Below are 20191 nucleotides of genomic sequence, written 5' to 3'. Positions count from 1 at the left end.
ACCCACATCAGATTCGTGGTTTATTTCAATAATGATGCCTACAAAACGTTTATACATGCATGGAGGATGTCTTCTAACTGCATTAACACAACCACATAGATCAGAGGACCTCATTTTAACCATCATTTACCATGACATTAAAGGGACTGTCAACCACGACGACAAAGAAAAGAACAGTTGTAAAATACCGTATTTTTTTACAATTATTAGTTTATATTGATTAAAATATCACGACTGGTATATTACATTACTTCTAAAAAGTTGTTTAGTTTTCATATTTTCAGTTTATTCGGTAATAAATTTTACTGGGTATGTCTACCAGGTAAATACCAGTTAACTATATAAATAACGCCAGTAGATTGATCATCATTGTCACGTGGTAAACCCAGTAATGCAAATTATGCATGCGTAGTGAATTGTATATATTATATATATATAATGATCAATCTACTTGCGTTATTTATAGTGTTTATATCGTTATGTCACCTATTTTCGCGATGTAGTTTCGATTTCACATAGCGAAATTTTATTACCAAATATACTGAAAATATGAACTTTAATAAAGTAATGTAATATACCAGTAGTGAAATTTTAATCAGTATAAACTAATAATTGTAAAAAAATACAATATTTTAGAAAATAATTTTTTTCGTCATTCGTGGTTGACAGTCCCTTTAACATACTTTTGGACGTTTTCTGCCAAACATCAATTCCATGTGCAACAAAGCTTTTACCCTTTCATGGATGCTATGTATGACTATTCTCAAATCACACGCATCACTTGGCTTTCTTTTAACCTTGAAATTTATCTACTTTTGGACTTTCACTTATTCAAATGGGTCAATGAATCAATACTGACCAGGGTCCATTTTGGGAATATGCGTTTATTGAATGAGTAATATTTGGAGCTTGTTTGTACAATATCACACACAAATCATCAGGAGACATTTGTTAAATCTAAAAGACAGTGACTGCAAGGAATGTTGGACAGTTGTGCATTTGATTTAATGTTGCCTGTACTGATCTACTGTATTGTGTGTTGTTCTGCAGGTATGGGACTATGAGACAGGAGACTATGAGCGGACATTAAAAGGCCATACAGACTCTGTGCAGGACATTGCATTTGACCAGGCTGGCAAATACCTTGGTATTGTTCAATTTTTAGCTCAGCGTTTTTTGGAGAAAACCCGAGGTATTGTCATAGCCAGCTCGTTGTGACGTCCCCCGTCCGCGTCATGCTAAAACCATAACATTGGCTCTAAAATCAAAATGCTTCCACCTACAGCTTTGAAACTACATATGTAGATGCACCTTAATGAGTTCTACATGCTATGCCCATTTTTTGGTCACTAGGTCAAAGGTCAAGGTCGCTGTGACTTCAAAAAAATAAATCTTACAGGCTTTCATTTTGTATGCCCCCCTTCGAAAAAGAGCGGGTATATTGCTTTTCTCATGTGGGTCTGTCTGTCGGTCGGTCGGTCCGTCCACCAGGTGGTTGTCAGACGATAACTCAAGAACGCTTGGGCCTAGGATCATGAAACTTCATAGGTACATTGATCATGACTCGCAGATGACCCCTATTGATTTTGAGGTCACTAGGTCAAAGGTCACAGGTGAAGGTCACAGTTACTGGAAATAGGCATTTTAAGGATTTAGCATGGTTCTAACAAGGGAAACAACTATCGTTTATGCATGTTCTTTTTGTTTCAGCATTTTCCTCCCTTGTAATATATTTAAATTTTACCAAATGTAAGGCTTACTGTTTTTTTGTAATGCATTGTATCAATAACCACCACCACCACCACCGCCGCTGCCACCACCACCACCACAACCACCGCCACCACCACCGTTGTTCACAGTGACAAAAAACGTATTCACACAATGGCTGCTACTACAACTTATAGCCCATATAGGGGGGCATGCATGTTTTACAAACAGCCCTTGTTCAAAACTGCACCCGTAGCCGAGCGTGGCACCTGTTATGCGGTGCTCTTGTTGTTTATTAGCAATTAATATAAATGAATTTGGACGCATAATTGTTAAATGTTGTTGACATTATATGAATTTCATTGGCAATTCAGGGCCTACTGATTCTTACCATTGCGGAAGCCTGTGGTACTACTGTATTTGTAGGCTATGATTGGATTTTAGGAAAAATTATAATGTGATATTGTTAACCAAGTTTTTCGAAGAAAAAAACTGGTTATTAGATTGGCGAATGTCGGCGGGAGGGCGGGCGGGCGGGCTGGCGGGCGGGTGGAACAAGCTTGTCCGGGCCATAGCTCTGTCGTTCATTGTCAGATTTTAAAATCATTTGGCACATTTGTTCACCATCATTAGACGGTGTGTAGCGTGAAAGAATCACATCGATATCTCCAAGATCAAGGTCACAATTTGAGTTTGAAGGTCAAAAATGGCCATAAATGAGCTTGTTCGGGCCTAACTTTGTCGTTCATTGTCAGATTTTAAAATCATTTGGCACATTTGTTCACCATTATTAGATGGTGTGTCACGCGAAAGAATTGCGTCGATATCTCCAAGGTCAAGGTCACAATTTGAGTTTGAAGGTCAAAAATGGCCATAAATGAGCTTGTCTGGGCCATTAATATGTCATTCATTGTGACATTTTAAAATCATTTGGCACATTTGTTCACCATTATTAAACGGTGTGTTGCACGAAAGAATAACGTCAATATCTCCAAGGTCAAGGTCGCCACATCTTAAAATAGATTGATTTTGAAACAACTATTTAACTATGAAACTTCATAGGTAAATTGATCATGACTGGCAGATGACCCGTATCAATTTTCAGGTCACTAGGTCAAAGGTCAAGGTCACGGTGACACGAAACAGTAAAATGGTTTTCGGATGATAACTAAAGAATAATAAGGCATAGGATCATGAAACTTCATAGGTACATTGATCATGACAGGCAGATGACCCCTATTGATTTTCAGGTCACTAGGTCAAAGGTCAAGGTCACAGTGGACAAAAAACGTATTCACACAATGGATTCCACTACAACTGACAGCCCATATTGGGGACATGCATGTTTTCAAACAGCCCTTGTTTTCTAATTGAAATCAAGGTCAATTTTACACAAGGGGGTTAACAATACACATTTTGAATTGTCTCCCTTTATCAGACTTTTTTTCAACTGAATACCTGGTTTTGTGACAATTTTGTCCCTTGTTATACTATTTTCCAGCGTAATGGCATTTTGAAATAAAATGTATGAGGTAGAATGAAAGCTGTTATCGTAATTCCTTACATTGCATATATGGAATGATGTAAAACACAAGTGCAGGGTGCTGAGCCATAGTTTTGTTCCCCCATCCCCCCTTCCTGCTCTTCTGGAATGGTCTACACATAGTCTGTAAATCTGTATAAATATACTTCAACAAATATTCAATGTCACATAAAATACTTAAATAGTCTTAATAACAAGTGTTAGACTAAACAATTCGTCAGATTTAGGAATGTACATGTATTAGCATATGTCACAAAACTGGTCCAGCTTTTCACCTTGCTTCTTTAGAACAGAACCTTGTGACTTTACTTATCTAAGATCTAAGATCTTTCTGTAGTTCATAGCTTCGCAAAGCAATTAGAGGTAAGGAAGATGTCCATGCACATTATCTATGGCATGTAATTGTTGTTTGTGACTATGTTTGTGATTAGCTCCTTAGTTAAATATTCCAAACTCAATACATAAAATAAGACTGTTTTGGGGAGTTACGTGTTGCTGAATATTCTTTTTACTCCACATTTCAGTGTCCTGTTCTGCAGATATGACAATTAAGCTGTGGGATTTTCAAGGATTCGAATGTCTTAAGACCATGTATGGTAAGCCAACATAAAGTAGATAGTAATGTATTGCTTAAAGATTCTGTATACTTGACCAGTGGCCAAATAAGCGATTGCTCCTACACTTATTTTTTTTTTTTCATTAAACGCTTGTTTTGTTACTCTTGATACTATGGACCATGTGGCAGTGATTAACAGTAACTGATTTGTTGATCTGTTTGTTGTTTTTCCAGCTTGTGTATGGTTCATTATCACAACAAATATCTAGTTGCAGTATGATCAATATACGTTTTTTTTGGTTTTTTTTTCACCATTTAAACACTTGCCAGCATAAATTACTTTCTTATATACCATATTTACAAAACATTTATCATGAAAGTATAAGCAGCATAACATTTTTCTGTTTTTGCATTGTATTACAGTATAATGTTAATACAAATTTTCCTTTTGTCAACAGGCCATGATCACAATGTTTCGAGCGTATCATTTATGCCAAGCGGTGATTTTATTGTCTCCTCATCACGAGATAAAACAATTAAGATGTGGGAGGTGTCAACAGGGTATGTTATGAAACCTTCAACTTTAACCTAGTATATATTGCATGTTTCAAGAAGCTATCAAATATCAATTATCTCAGCAATTTTTCAAACAATTACATGTATAATACAAAAGTGTCTTTGTGTTTCCTACTGGTATGCTGCTGAACATGTTGGAAACAAATGCAGTGTCTGGTGAAGTTTTAGGGTTGTTAGTTTTGTGCATAATTCACTGCCTTAGTATAACAAGGTCATACATGCTTCTTCTATTTCATTATGATTATGCATGTAGAAGTGAAGATAGGTCAGTGACATCATAAGGTAGCAAATTATTTATATTATATATACAGTATATTTAGGAAAAAAGTATTCATTTTTAGATTGACTAATATATATGAAATATATAAAGTTGAGCTAACCTACTCACCCCGGAGTTGGCGTGACCGTCTGCGTTAGCGTTAGTGTCTGCGTTAGCGTGCAAATGTTAAAGTTTTCGTACCACCCCAATGATTTTCATCGTCCCTTGACATATTGATTTCATATTTTGCATACTTGTTTAACTACATGACCCCAACCTATAAACAATAGCAGACAACTCTATCAAGCATTTTGTCATAATTATGGCCCCTTTACCACTTAGAATATGCAGCAAATGTTAAAGTTTTCGTACTACCCCATTTATTTTCATTGTCCCTTGACATATTGCTTTTATATTTTGCATACTTGTTTACCAACATCACCCCAACCTATAAACATAAGCAGACAACTCTATCAAGCATTTTGTCATAATTATTGCCCCTTTTATACTTAGAATATGCATATTACTGATAAAATATTAAAGTTTGCGTACTACCCCAAATATTTCCTATATCCTTTGACATATTGCTTTTATATGTTGCAAACTTGTTTACCAACATGACCCCAACCTATAAACAAGAGCAGACCACTGTATCAAGCATTTTGACATAATTATGGCCCCTTTTACACTTACATAATTGAACATTTTGCTTAAATTGCCATAACTTCTTTATTTATGATCACATGTTATTATTACTTTGACAAAACAACACTTACCTGAATACCACAATGTTTTCCACCCAAACAATACCCCACGCCCCTACCCAGAATCCCTTCCCCCCCCCCCCCCCACCTCCCTCCCCAATGTGTTTTTTTTTTTAAACATCATCTAATACATTACCCCTTCCCACATTAAACCCCCCTCTCACACACCCATTTTTAAAGATCGTCTAATAAATTATTGAATATGAACAATTTCCCCATGATGGCTTACGCTATAATGTCAAGCACTCGAATAGTGGAGCGCGCTGTCCTAACAGCTCTTGTTAAACTGTTAATCTCAATTACTGACTTGAATAAAATTGCACATTTATGTATTTATAGAAAGTACATAAATTTTAACTGTTTACAACAAGTACTAGCCACTACAAATTGACACTTGGCAGGTATTGTGTAAAAACCTTCACTGGTCATCGTGAGTGGGTTCGGATGGTGCGGGTGAACCAGGATGGTTCCCTGTTGGCCAGCTGCTCCAACGACCAGACCCTGCGTGTATGGGTGGTGGCCACCAAGGAGTGCAAGGCAGAGCTGCGTGAACACGAGCATGTGGTGGAGTGCCTGGCCTGGGCCCCAGAGTCTGGCCACCCCGCCATCAATGAGGCAGCTGGAGTAGATGTAAGACAAAATCTGTCATTCCATTAAAATACCTTCATTAGGGAAAAAATGCCCCATCTAAAATCTAACCTGATATTTACTATCTGTAATTTACATAAGTTTGTTTTACTGTATTAGTGTTGTACAAAAGTATTTGACATGGTGCTACATTGCAGAGAAGAATAACCTACTTTTTTATGCCCACAAAGGAGGGCATATAGTGATCGCAATGGCCGTCCGTCCGTATGTCTGTCCGTCACACTTTGCGTTTAGGTTTCGAAAAATGCTAATAACTTCTATGTCCCTTGAGATATAACATTCATATTTGGTATGCATGTTTATATGGACAAGGCCTTTCCATACGCACAACAATTTTGACCCCTGTGATCTTGACCTTGAACTTAGGGTCTGCGTGAAGGTTTCGAAATCTGCATTTAGGTTTCAAAAAAGGCTCATAACTTCTATCAAAGCGTTTATAAGGGGCATATGTCATCCTATGGTGACAGCTCTTGTTTATAAATGAATTTCTAAAAAATACTTTGGATTGAACACTTATTCAGATCAATGTAGAATATTTTTGTTCCACATGATATTTTCCTGTGCCTGGACTTGTATTCACCAACCCATTCTAAGACTTGATAATAAAAAATAGTTTTAGAACCAAGAAAAAATGAGTCGCATTCTGAGGAAAACTGGGCTTAATGCATGTGGGGAAAGTGTCATCCCAGATTAGCCTGTTAGCTGTCCACACAGGCTATTAAATCAGAGATGGCACTTTCCGCCAAAAATTGATTTTTGGTAAGGATGGACTTCCTTGAAACTAAAAATAAAATACAAGCGGAAAATGTCGTCTCTGATTAGCCTGTGCAGACTGCACAGGCGTATTTGGGATGACACTTCACGCACATGCATTAATCCCAGTTTTCTCAAAACGCGACTCAATTCTTTTTAGCTCACCTGATTGCTCAGGTGAGCTTTTGTGACCGGTCTTTGTCCGTTGTCCGTCCACATTTGTTCGTAAACACTCTTGAGGCCACATTTATTGTCTGATCTTCATGAAACTTGTTCAGAAGCTTTGTCCCAATTAAATCTCGGTTGAGTTCGAAACTGGGTCGTGCCGGGTCAAAAACTAGGTTACTAGGTATAAAAAAAATATAAAAAAAATGTAAACACTGTAGAAGTCACATTTTATGCCCAATCTTCATGTTACTTTGTCAAAATATTTGTCTTAATGATATGTTGGTTGAGTTCAAAAGTGGTTCCGATCCGTTGAAAAACATGGCCGCCAGTGGGCGGGGCAGTTTTCCTTATTTCGCTATAGAGAAACCTTGTAAACACTCTGGAAGACACAATTTTTCCCCAATCATCATGAAAGTTGGTCAAAACATAGGTTTTATTGATATCTCGGACGAGTTCGAAAATGGTCCAGATCGGTGATAAACATGGCCACCAGTGGGCGGGGCATTTGTCTCTAGATGTATATAGTGAAAACATTTGAACACTCTAGAAGTAACATTTTTGGCCCAATTTTCATTAAATTTGGTCATAACATTTGTTTCCTTGATATGAGAGTTGAGTTTGAAAATGGTTCCGGTCAGTTGAATAACATGGCTGCCGGGGACGAGGGGGGGGGGGGCAGTTTTCTCATATTTATACAGTAAAAAAAGCTTGTGAACACTCTAGAAATCAAATTTTTTGCCCAATCATCATGAAACTTGGTGAAAAGATTGGTTTAATATATATCACATAATTATTGCCTTTAGATTGTCCAAATTTTCATTATATTATACAAAATCCTTGTAATCACTCTAGAGCTCACAATTTTGTTTCGGATGGTATGAATTTGGTCATAATATTTATCTTTATAAGCAAAGTTTGATGTTTGGTAAGGGGGTTCAACTCAAATTATAGGTCACCAGGTCAAATCTTACAAAAACAAAATCACTCCATATGCCTGAGTTTTGGTTCAATAATGATGAAACTTGACCAGGATGTTTGTCTGGACAATATCTAGGTCAAGTTTGATGTTTGGTAAAGATTGAATGAAACGACTTCTCTCAGGTGAGCGAAATAGAGCCATCTTGGCCCTCTTGTTTGCATAGAATATATACAGGCTATGAATGATGCTTATGTCAGCAATAAAATTTCCTTAATGAACAAATATTTAATTACATGTGGTAAATGTCAAGTTTGACTAAAAATTAAAGCAATTGTTGACACGTTTAAATGAAACAATATTCTTAGTCTTAAGTCTCAGAAATGTTCCATGATGGGCCAATATGTCCATTTGTAGTGTATGTAAAACACCTGCATGTGCTTTGAAGTGTTTATCCTTTGCATCTCGCAGAACAAGAAGAGCCGAAGTGGTCCATTCCTGGTGTCTGGGTCGAGAGACAAGACAATCAAAATGTGGGACATAAGCACTGGATTATGTCTCTTCACTTTGGTGAGGAAAATGCATCGTTATCATGTCTGCTATTTATACATTTATGTTAATTTCCTTGCAAATAATTGTCCATACGTATTTCCAGATTTATATTAATTATTTATAATGTGTTGTATATAAACACAAATGTAATGACATTATAGCATTCTGAAATTTGGATATGAGAAACTGCCATGCAAAATAAAGAGCCCAAATTTTTTATATCAGTATAGAATTTTGTCCAACTTATTCTACAAATTGAACTTGCTGAATAATATTTACATGTAAATCAAAAGTTTTGTGTTAAATCAAAGGTCGGTCACGACAATTGGGTGCGTGGTCTTGTATTCCATTCCGGTGGGAAGTTCATAATCAGTGCATCAGATGACAAGACTATACGTGTGTGGGATGTTAAAAACAAGAGAAACCAGAAGACACTGGAGGCACACCAACACTTTGTGACCTCCATTGGTAATGTCCACAAGTTTTATTTTTATCCCCCGCCATAGGCGGAGGGATATTTTTTTGGTGTCTTTCCGTCCGTCCGGAACCATATCTTGGAAGTGCTTTGGCGGATTTCATTGAAACTTGGTATGAGTATATACTGTGAAACCATTTATTTTCGTCGGCACAAAATTTCGCCCTTTTTATAAAAATGACTATTTCGTCTGCTCTTAAATTCGTCCCTTTCTGGTTTTGAAAAAAAAACAAAAAAAAACGTCCGATTTGTTTGTAATACATGTAATACGCGGTTGCGAAAAAATCGTGCTGGGGAAAGAGAGGTGACACTTGGTAGTCACTTGCAGGAGGTGGGCCTTGTTTGGCATATGCCAATTAACAAGTCTGTTTAGGTGATAGTAACTGTCCCTTATTATTTTATGTCATTGACACGTTCTTTGTTATGATTAGCGGATAAGTGGGACTGAATAATCGTTAACGAGTGTTTTAAACAACGAAAGCCAATTGCCAATTAGTCTTTTTCCATTACTATCACGGTCAAACTGATACAATCTTACCTTTATCGGCACCAATTAGAGAAGGTGCGAACATTATGGGTTATAATTAGCGTAAGCAAATTATTTTGGTCATATTTCATTAAAGTTTCAAGCGTTTTGCATCGTAAATATTTGATCATTTTTAAGTACAGTAATTTGTCTGATATGTCACTGTTAATGTGGCTAAAAACAGATCCTAAACCTACCCGTTCATCGTCTGTCCCAGGTCTACCCGATCCTGCTAATTCTGCATCACAAAAAGAAGCAGTCACAACTCAGGCTGCTAACGATGCTGTAGAAAAGGTTCTTGTAACAGAATCACGGAAAAGAAAGCGGGGCGAGTACTTTAATTATGACGACGAAATCCGTGCCAGGATTGCTCGCTATGCTATCGATAATGGTGTAGCAAAGGCATCCAGGCATTTTTCCGCAGACCTAGCCCATAATGTCAGCAAAAGCACAGTACGAAGCAAATAAAGCTAAATAAATTCCATTTTCACAAATAAAACAAAATTAACATTTGTGCATTTTTCATGAGTATGGTATTTAGTCTGAATGACCTTAGTTTCATTAAAATTTGGTCAATGCAGTTATCAAACTTGTTCTATTATACGAAAGAGGGTCTAGTTTGTTAAGTGTTTTTTTTCTGAATGGAACGCTGCATTTATTGATAAACAACAGTATTAAATCTATAAAAAAAACGTTTTTGTTATAAAAAAAGGTACGGGTTTTTATGTATATGTACAAAAATAGTAGATGCAGTTAAAACCAAACAACCAAACACAAATCAAAATGTTCTTTATTAATTTGTAACAAAGCGCAGAATATATTTCAGTCAGGTGTTGATCACACATCGTCATATTTTAATTGCATTTAATAGTATTGTCTTTAATCCGGATTCGCCGCGTGTAGGCTGTATAATCTGCAACACCCCTGAAAAACACAATACACACAACGGGTAATAAAGTTGTTAACAATTAGCGCTAATCAACACTATTATACCTAAACGAAGTCGACGTATTCGATACAGCCTTATTGCATTCGCGTTTTACAGGAAATGTCAGTACACTGTATAATGAACACCCCTTTGTGTCAAAACCGGATTTAACTTGAGTGTGAATAGTCGACTGTTTCATGTTCTTTGTATCAATACCATCTTTGTATCTGTATTATAAGTATACCAGTCAACAAACAAGGTGCGCGCTTCCGCATATGGGTATTCGGACGTTCAAAAAATTGACCTACGGTTTAGCATTCACGCTGTCAAACGCATTAAGCAATATATCTCGTTTATTTTCACTATTTCTTTATTTGCAAAAAATACTAGTGGCTTATAACTTACCTTGCAATCTTTTTTTCTCGCATTTTGCGAGTGTGCGAGTGTTAATTTCGAGCCCTGTGTATATGCGTGGATACGCTGGATTTAAATGCCTCATGCCTACGGTAATTCTGTCTTATTTGTTTCAAATATGGGACATGATTGTTCGTTAGGATCTTGAATTCGTCTATCGGTTGAAGGACGAAAAAGGCGAACATTAATGTTGGACGAATAATAATGGTTTCACAGTATATGGATAATAGGATGATGCACACCAAAGGCATTGTACACCATCGGATAATTACAGAGGTATGGCCCATGGTATCTTGAACAAATGTTTTTTGTGTGTCAAGAGTCCATATCTTGGAAGTGCTTTGGCGGATTTCATTGAAACTTGGTATGAGTGTCCAGAAGCATATTGGCGGGGGATATCAATTAACGAATTTGCTTGTTTACTATGTACTCAAACTTATGCTTAATTAAATCAATTTGAACTATTTACGTTCTTTGTATATCACTGTCAGAGTTTAGATATATAACTGTTACAGGATAGAAAATCACTGTCAGAGTTTATATATATAACTATTACAGGACAGAAACTCATAGAATGTTCTGGAAAACATGAAGGAGTTTGTGTTTAAAAAAAAACATCATTTTTTATTTTAAAAAAGTAGGTGCTTTATGATGATTTTTTCAGATATGCATCGGACATCCCCATATGTGATATCTGGAAGCGTAGATCAGACAGTGAAGGTATGGGAATGTCGCTAAAGCAGTCCCATGGCAAATATTCCCAGCTACAAAACATCAGCTAGCATTCTTTGTGTTACATCTTCCCCCGACCCTAGTGAGAAGCTTCTACTGTATCCCACAACTGGGCACATAATACTTGAAAACACTGACCTCTGGTGTAAAGGGGTTTGATCAGCGTTAGTATCAGACTGAGGCCCCAAATGGCATGATATTAATTATCTTGGAAGCTTCTCGTGTTCATGAAATAAGAAAATAGAAATGGAAGATGAGGTAAAGACTGTTTGAGCTGAGTGTTTCAGAGGTCATTCTACTGGACCGAGAAAAAATTTCAACAAAAGAAGAGAAATTGATGTTAACCATAGCCAAGATAGGTGCATTGTGTGTTGTATGCTCGACTGTCAGCTGAAGTCAATTAGTGTACATCGGCATTTAGTCCTGCATTTGTTTCTGTTGTGTGTTAATTATAATATGTCTTCAGCTTTATATATATCTTCAAAGTGCTGATATTGGAAGGCTTATGATTTCAGTGTTGTTTCTTGCTAACCAGTGTTCTTTGTGAATGTTTTTAATAAGTGTATTCATGTCTGCTTGCCACTTATCTGGATGACTGAGTGCTAGGGACAGTAAGGGTTGATGCAAGTATCACTGACTACATACACAACAGTAACTGTAAACAAGCTGAAATTAAGCATTTTAAAATGACTGTAGAAGAAGTCACACTTCTTATGTATAATTTAAGGCAATTGATTTCCAGAACAAATGTTTGTATTAGTTATTCATCAATCACAAATTATTATTTTTAAAAGCTTAGATTTTTATACAATCTTAGTATTGGATTAACCATATGTTGTTACAAAATAAAAAGTTGGAAATTGGTTTCAAAACGAAGCTTATTTCTTCTTTTATTGAAGAAATTAATGAGCAGATCATTATGTTTTGATGGAAATAACTCTTTTTGATGAAGTTTCTAAAACTCAACTGACTTCAAGTTGTTGTTGTTTTTTCGACAAGCAGTAGAATTGTATGTGTAATCCTTTACTCGTTGTTAATTGTCATAAATAAGTATTATAAGTTGAAAGAAAGATGTGGTTATAAAACCAGGTTTAACTATTAAGAATTTTTTTTATTTCTCTGCTGCTTCAAACTAAGTGCTCAATTTTAAACAGACAATTATGTTAATTCATTAATTTGCCATTGACATCAATAAAACGTCATAATATTCCACTATATTCAACATGTGCATCACTGGAATGGCAAGGTCACAGCAGATGTCTGCAGGTAAGCAGAATCGGCCTTAAAATGGTTATGGCAGATCAGAGAATAGCAGTGAAAAGCTAATCAGTGGCTGGTTGAGATGTGATCCCTTGTGTCTGGCGCACCTCCGGAAGATGTTGTGGACAGCACCTAAACATCTCCTGAAAGGAGGACTCCACCTGAAGAAGAGACTGATGCATAGACATAATGCATTGTTTGTAGGTTATCACTGCTTTGGGACGTGTTCTGAGAAAACTGGGCTTAATGCATGTGCATAGTGTCGTTCCAGATTAGCCTGTGCAGTCCGCACAGACTAATCAGGGCCAACACTTTCCTCTTTTATGACATTTTTAGATTAAATGAAAAAATCCAATTTAGGCAGAAAGTGTCGTCCCTGATTAGCCTGTGCAGACTGCACTGGCTAATCTGGGATGACACTTTACGCACATGCATTATGCCCAGTTTTCTCAGAACCCGACTCATTTTATTTTAAAAGCCAATTTAGAAAGTGGTAGTACATATTGTCAGGATATTGTGATGACATATTCAATTCCCGTGTGTGACTGTGGTATTCAATGTGGCTACCTGAACTTTATCATGTTTTCTGAGGTTATCTTATTCAATATGCTATATATTTATTAAGTTTTGTTAATGGTATTATTATTGATTATGTATGTTACTTTGTAAAATAATATGCCATATAATTCACGTGCGTGACTTTGGGAATGTACTTTTATTTAGTTTTGTATACTTTCAACTGTGTATAATGCTTGATGTGTTATGTTAGGAATCACTTTGTGATATTTGTTTTGTTAAACAAAGTGTAATCACATAGTTCTTGTGTTGATTAAGTTGATTATCTTTCAACTTTATTACGACGATGAAATATTAGTAATTGCACATATATATTTATGGCCACGTTGTGCTTTTAGCATCTAAACATTTATTGTGTATTTGAATGTCACATTGATATTTCCTGCTTTGAAAATGTTAATTACTTTTCTGAAAATGTTTTCATGGCGGCATCAATAGTTAGTATGTTCTATGTGAATGCTTAGACAATAAACATAAGTTGTTGATCTGACAAGACTGTTATGTAAATGCCCATGTTCTGAAGTTTTACTGCTTTTGAAATTAATCATAACAAGGTATTTTTCGGTTTTGGATTGCACATTTAAAGATTCGCTGTTTATTCATATGCACAGTTCCAACGCTGCTATTATAATGAAATTTATGTATATGCACAGTTTGAATGCTGCTGTTATAATGAAGGCTTATTTCTGTTGCTTATATTGATATATTTTGCATCCGTCCAAACTATGGTTCACATGATATTATTGAAGCAAGCATTTGTAATTTCTTATTGGAACCTTGGCAGGGTTGGGGGTGGGAGATCTGGTAAAATTCAAATGGATCCATTACTATGAGATATTTTGACTTAAAATGAAGTCATCAACAGTGCAATATTGTTATGCCCCTTGCAAAGAAGGCGGCATGTAGTAGTCAGACTGTCCGTCCGTCTGTAGGCCTGTGTCATTTCACAGCCATAAATATGTCATTTATTATTGGATTTTAAAAACTGTCCACCATCATAACAAATTGTGTTGCATGTCAGGCCCATCTCCTAATATCAATGTTCAAGGTCACACATATATGTAAATAAGCAAATTTGACCATATACCAGCTTGAAAATTCCTGTCTTAGAATAACCTTTCCATATATTGATGGATTAAAGAATAACTGGGAACAAATGCAATCCTAATATTACATATCATCTCATCTATAACCTTTGTCTACCTACGAAGAAAGTCAAGGTTACCCTTAAAATTCAAATGTCAAATGCGGTAGTAGAAAAGCTTGTTTTCACTGTAACTTTCACATTTCATGTTATTTTAAAATTACTTGACACAAACTACTACCATGATGAGAAAGTGTTATGTGTGTGAAATCTGTCCCCTACCTCAGAGATCAAGGTCAATGTTGGCTATAAAACAGTCTGTCCAGATTGTAAAGTTGTCATTCATCATCCTTTTTAAATATAACTCGCATAAGGACACTGAATTGTTTAGTGTTTCAACCTTTTCAGTACCTCAAGGTCACGTGTGGAGGTTAAAAATCAGATTTGGCCATTAAAGGCTTGTTTGTGACAAAAGCAGAGTTCGGGACCGAAAGTGGGCAATGAGGGCATCTGTTCAGTTTAGACACTTTTTGGTATTTTCTGTCAAATGTGTGAATGTGTAGTAATAAATTAGTAATTAGTCATAAACAATTAATTTAATTTTTCCTTAAATGTTATTTGTGTATAAACTAATGTATGTATTCCTATATATAATATTTATTTACCAAAGTGAGAGGCAATGTGTACTTTTTCATTTGCAACCACCAAATGTTTTCATTTTCAAGTCTTTCATATTATGACATAAAGTGATATTAACATAATCTCTTCAGAAAGATAAAACTATGGTGTGCACAAGTTGATGATTTTAATAATATACCAATACAGACTATACAGAAAAGGTTGTATGTACTGGTAGCTTGGCATTGAAACTTGGCAGTAGGAATTGCTTGTAATGATGCTTGGCCTAAAGCAAAACCTGTTCATTCATTCAATGATACATCTGTGATACCTTGATGGGCTGCATGCAAAATATATTTAGTATATGCAGTAGTTAAATGAATGAGACTGTTTATGTTCACTGCAATCTCCTAAGCCATGTTATGTTAAAGCGTATAACATTTGAAGTGTCAGTTTGGCTTAAAAGACTGCGGTGAACATGGTTTACACTCCTGCTTCTGTTTTCAAGGAATATTGCTTGTGCTGTGTATTGTTTTTTAACTAGATAGATTTGTATCAATTCATGTGCAATACATGTTGGTTATCCACTGTTTTGCTGTACAGGTTACATCATTCTTGACATTATCAAAGTGAATTATTAGTTGAGTAATTTTAATAATGTCCAAAAAAACATGCCTCTTTCATTTTTGATTAATTACTAGTGTTGTCATAAATATATTACTAAAACCTTGAGTAGGAGCATCCTTTTGAAAAACTTGTAGTGTGGATTATTTTACAAGTTTAATGCATATTGACCTGGATGTACATTTACCATATCGTCTGCTGGTATATGCTTAAGAATAGTCAATCTACTTGAATTTTTATATATGATTATTGAAGATTGCATTCAAAATTTGCCAGAAAAAAACGAAAAACAAATATGTTGTACTGTATGATTTTTCTCTTGGACATACATGTATTTTATTGACTGTTTTCAAAATGGTGCCACTATGGAAGGTCTCAAAATAATATTAATTGTTGATCATTGTATGATATGGGCTGTGCAGTGTGAAAAGGGGGTTTAATGAATGTGCGTGAAGTGTCGTCCTAGATTAGCCTGTGTAGTCAGGGACAACACTTTCAGCTTTTATGGTATTTTTCATTTAAAGAAAGTCTTTTAGCAAAAATCCAGTTAAGGCGGAAAGTGTTGTCCCTGATTAGCATGTGCTGACTGGACGGGCCAATCAGGAGCAACACTACACATATGCAGTAAACCCCCTTTTCACAAAGCACTGCCCATATATAATATATATATCCTGTTTTCCATACATTACTTACTGTAATTTATTTTGCTTCTATGGTCCATCTTATTGCTTAATTCTAGAACTGAATATGCAGTGGTGTTATTTGGATTCTAGATTTTATTATGCACAGTATGAATGCTTGTAAAAAATGGTTGAAAGAAATGGTAAACTGTAGCTGAACCAATACATATAATGATATATAGCAATATGCAAGGATATGAAATTGTATTTCTGTATTGGCATCCATGTTAAACAATACCCAGCTTGAAAATCCCTTTTTTCATAAACCTATTTTGATAATGTCCTTTATTTTTAACAAAGGACTTATCTTTTTCGTTCAAAATAGACTGAAGTGAGGGGATTTTCTGTTGGATGGATGGAAGTGTCCACCCTTTGTGGTGGATTTTGTTGCAATGTAATGAGGCTTTGATAGTTTCAAGTTTGGTTTTGTGTCTAAGTAATATCATTATATATTTAGTCAATAAATGGCTATAAGCATTTTGGTTTTCTATTATAATTTTGTTGCAAAGATTTCAATGTGGAATTATTCCTAGTTCATGCAAGCACCAAAAAAAGCTGATATGCGAATTTCACATGTTATATCGCAGATCAAAATGGCCAACTTTACATTGAATGTAAACAGTGTATGGGTTTTATCAGCAGAAGTTCTTACAGCAAGTGAGTCGGAGATGTTTGTTGAACTTGCACACCTGTTTACCTTAAAATCAGTAATGTCTTTGTTGACTGGCATCGCATTATTGTTGGTCAAGTCACTATTATGGAAACATACTGATGACATTGGATGTTTTATTTGTAGTATATAAAATAAAATATTCCATAACGACTGACCCCTGTGATACCTAACAATGCTGCAAAAACAGCACGTATCATTTGGTGTTTGCAATCCTAATATACATATAATATATATAATAAGCCATGTACCTTAGTTTAAGCTTAAGCTGGTCAGCTGCCCGTGTGACTTTATCAAATCATTCAATCATCAAACCCAAGAAAATCCCAGTGTTGTTCAATATTTCCTGTGAATGGCAGAATAACTCTGGCTTTCCTTACTGACTTTCCAGAAGCATCCTACATCTTTCCGAATACAATACTGTTGAGGTGATTTCTATGAAGTGATATTTTAAGGTCCCCTTATTTTATAAATACAACTTATATATAACAAAAACATTTAGACATGTAATAATCTCTATATATATTTATATTTTTTTAATTGCCTATACAATTATAAATTAAGAAGAGGGCATGACAAGCCCTCATGTCACACGAGATCCAAAGTAACTGGACTGTTCTGAGCAGCTTTTGTGATGTTCCGCACCCATTTAAGATATCAGCAAAGCTATTACAACACATTTTGTCAGAAGTTTAATGATTGGGAACAAATATTACAGAGGGTTCACAAAATTTGGCACTAGCCAAATATGGAAAACTGTCTAGCATCCTGATGGTCATGTACTTTCAATTATACCAAGGCAGGCAAATTTAGTGCACAGGGACATGACAATCGTATATTTTAGTTAAGTTTAAACATTGTTCATTTAGCTCAATAAAATGGGTTTGTGATGGACAAGTACTTTTTAAGTGTCTAGAAAGATATTTAGAACACCCTTGTGCGGGGATTGAGACATGTATCCTGAAGTGGGCACCACATCCACTACAGTAAAGAGCCCAAAACTCGTGACCAAATAAACAACAAACATTTGTATAAGGGAAGCAGATTAATTTAGGGTTAGGACAATTCTGACCCCAGGAGCATGATTTGAACTAAGTAGAGGCCCACCGTACAGTGTTGCATAACAAATACCAAACCTCTTTGCCTGGCTGTTTCATAAAAGTTCCTAAGTTTCCATGATAAACATATAAGGTTTACCCCCAGGGTTGGGCCAGTTTTTACCTAAATGGCACAATTTTAAAAACACTTGGTAGAGGACAAATATTCAGTGTTGAATGCCAAATACCATGGTGCAGAATCATGTGACTTAGTTGGTTTTTTCCAATTAAATGTTATTGGATGTAACACACCAGTAAGAGTTTTCTTTTTCCAAATAACTTTTTTAAACCATTTTTTAGCTCACCTGAGCGATAGCTCGGGGTGAGCTATTGTGATCACTCACCGTCCGGCGTCCGTCCGTCTGTCTGTCTGTCTGTAAACAATTTGTAAACATCTTCTTCTACTAAACCATTGAGCCAATTTCAACTAAATTTCATGTGGAGCATCCCTAGGTCATGGGACAAAAGAATTGTTAAAAAAAATTTGATCACATAACCAAGATGGCCACCATGACCATATATGGTAAAAACCATTTAAAAATCTTGTCAGAAACCGCTCATCAGATTTCAAAAAATTTCACAGGGATGACCTTTGAAGGCTCCCCTGAAAAAGTTGTTCAAAGAAATTTGATTCGTCAAAAAACATGGCCGCAGGAGCTCGTTGAACTTTGCATGTTTATTCGTTTTTGCCTATTTTGTGAAAACTTTCAAAAATCTTCCACATTTTTTGTCCGATCCTTTCCAAATTTGCACAGTGTCTTTATATCAATGAGGACACGAACCCTACAAAAAATGAGCATTATTGGTCCATGAAGTACAGAATTACCTCCCCTTGAATTGAGAAAATGGTGTTTATGCAATAAAGTCCAAATTTTTCATCCAATTCTTTCCAAACTTGTAAGGATTTAGCATGGTTCAAACAAGGGAAACAACTATGGTTTATGCATGTTCTTTTTAGCTCACCTGAGCGATAGCTCGGGGTGAGCTATTGTGATCACTCACCGTCCGGCGTCCGGCCGTCTGTCTGTCTGTCTGTAAACAATTTGTAAACATCTTCTTCTACTAAACCATTGAGCCAATTTCAACTAAATTTCATGCGGAGCATCCCTAGGTCATGGGACAAAAGAATTGTTAAAAAAAATTTGATCACATAACCAAGATGGCCACCATGACCATATATGGTAAAAACCTTAAAAAATCTTCTTGTCAGAAACCGCTCATCAGATTTCAAAAAAATTCACAGGGATGACCTTTGAAGGCTCCCCTGAAAAAGTTGTTCAAAGAAATTTGATTCGTCTAAAAAACATGGCCGCAGGAGCTTGTTGAACTTTGCATGTTTATTCGTTTTTGCCTATTTTGTGAAAACTTTCAAAAATCTTCCACATTTTTTGTCCGATCCTTTCCAAATTTGCACAGTGTCTTTATATCAATGAGGACACGAACCCTACAAAAAATGAGCATTATTGGTCCATGAAGTACAGAATTACCTCCCCTTGAATTGAGAAAATGGTGTTTATGCAATAAAGTCCAAATTTTTCATCCAATTCTTTCCAAACTTGTAAGGATTTAGCATGGTTCAAACAAGGGAAACAACTATGGTTTATGCATGTTCTTTTTAGCTCACCTGAGCGATAGCTCGGGGTGAGCTATTGTGATCACTCACCGTCCGGCGTCCGGCCGGCCGGCCGTCTGTCTGTCTGTCTGTAAACAATTTGTAAACATCTTCTTCTACTAAACCATTGAGCCAATTTCAACTAAATTTCATGTGGAGCATCCCTAGGTCATGGGACAAAAGAATTGTTAAAAAAATTTGATCACATAACCAAGATGGCCGCCATGACCATATATGGTAAAAACCTTAAAAAATCTTCTTGTCAGAAACCGCTCATCAGATTTTCAAAAATTTTCACAGGGATGACCTTTGAAGGCTCCCCTGAAAAAGTTGTTCAAAGAAATTTGATTCTTCAAAAAACATGGCCGCAGGAGCTCGTTGAACTTTGCATGTTTATTCGTTTTTGCCTATTTTGTGAAAACTTTCAAAAATCTTCCACATTTTTTGTCCGAT

At 35.9% G+C, this 20191-nt stretch overlaps 1 protein-coding gene across 1 annotated transcript in view; it reads left to right on the top strand.

Annotated features, from left to right (window-relative positions):
* Window positions 1–16836, top strand: part of LOC127868346 (lissencephaly-1 homolog) — a 43470-nt gene extending 26634 nt beyond the window's left edge. The window contains exons 6-12 of the mRNA XM_052410031.1: window positions 1051–1147; window positions 3775–3846; window positions 4265–4367; window positions 5807–6035; window positions 8362–8460; window positions 8754–8910; window positions 11450–16836. Coding sequence (XP_052265991.1) covers window positions 1051–1147; window positions 3775–3846; window positions 4265–4367; window positions 5807–6035; window positions 8362–8460; window positions 8754–8910; window positions 11450–11523 — 831 coding nt within the window. The 3' untranslated portion in view covers window positions 11524–16836. The remainder of the gene's footprint in view (window positions 1–1050; window positions 1148–3774; window positions 3847–4264; window positions 4368–5806; window positions 6036–8361; window positions 8461–8753; window positions 8911–11449) is intronic.
* Window positions 16837–20191: the final 3355 nt, after the last annotated feature.

Source organism: Dreissena polymorpha, chromosome 2 (assembly GCF_020536995.1).
Source record: "Dreissena polymorpha isolate Duluth1 chromosome 2, UMN_Dpol_1.0, whole genome shotgun sequence".
Taxonomy (NCBI): Eukaryota; Metazoa; Mollusca; class Bivalvia; order Myida; family Dreissenidae; genus Dreissena; species Dreissena polymorpha.
Note: the sequence above shows the minus strand (reverse complement) of the source record. Positions and strands in the feature narration are given on the sequence as shown.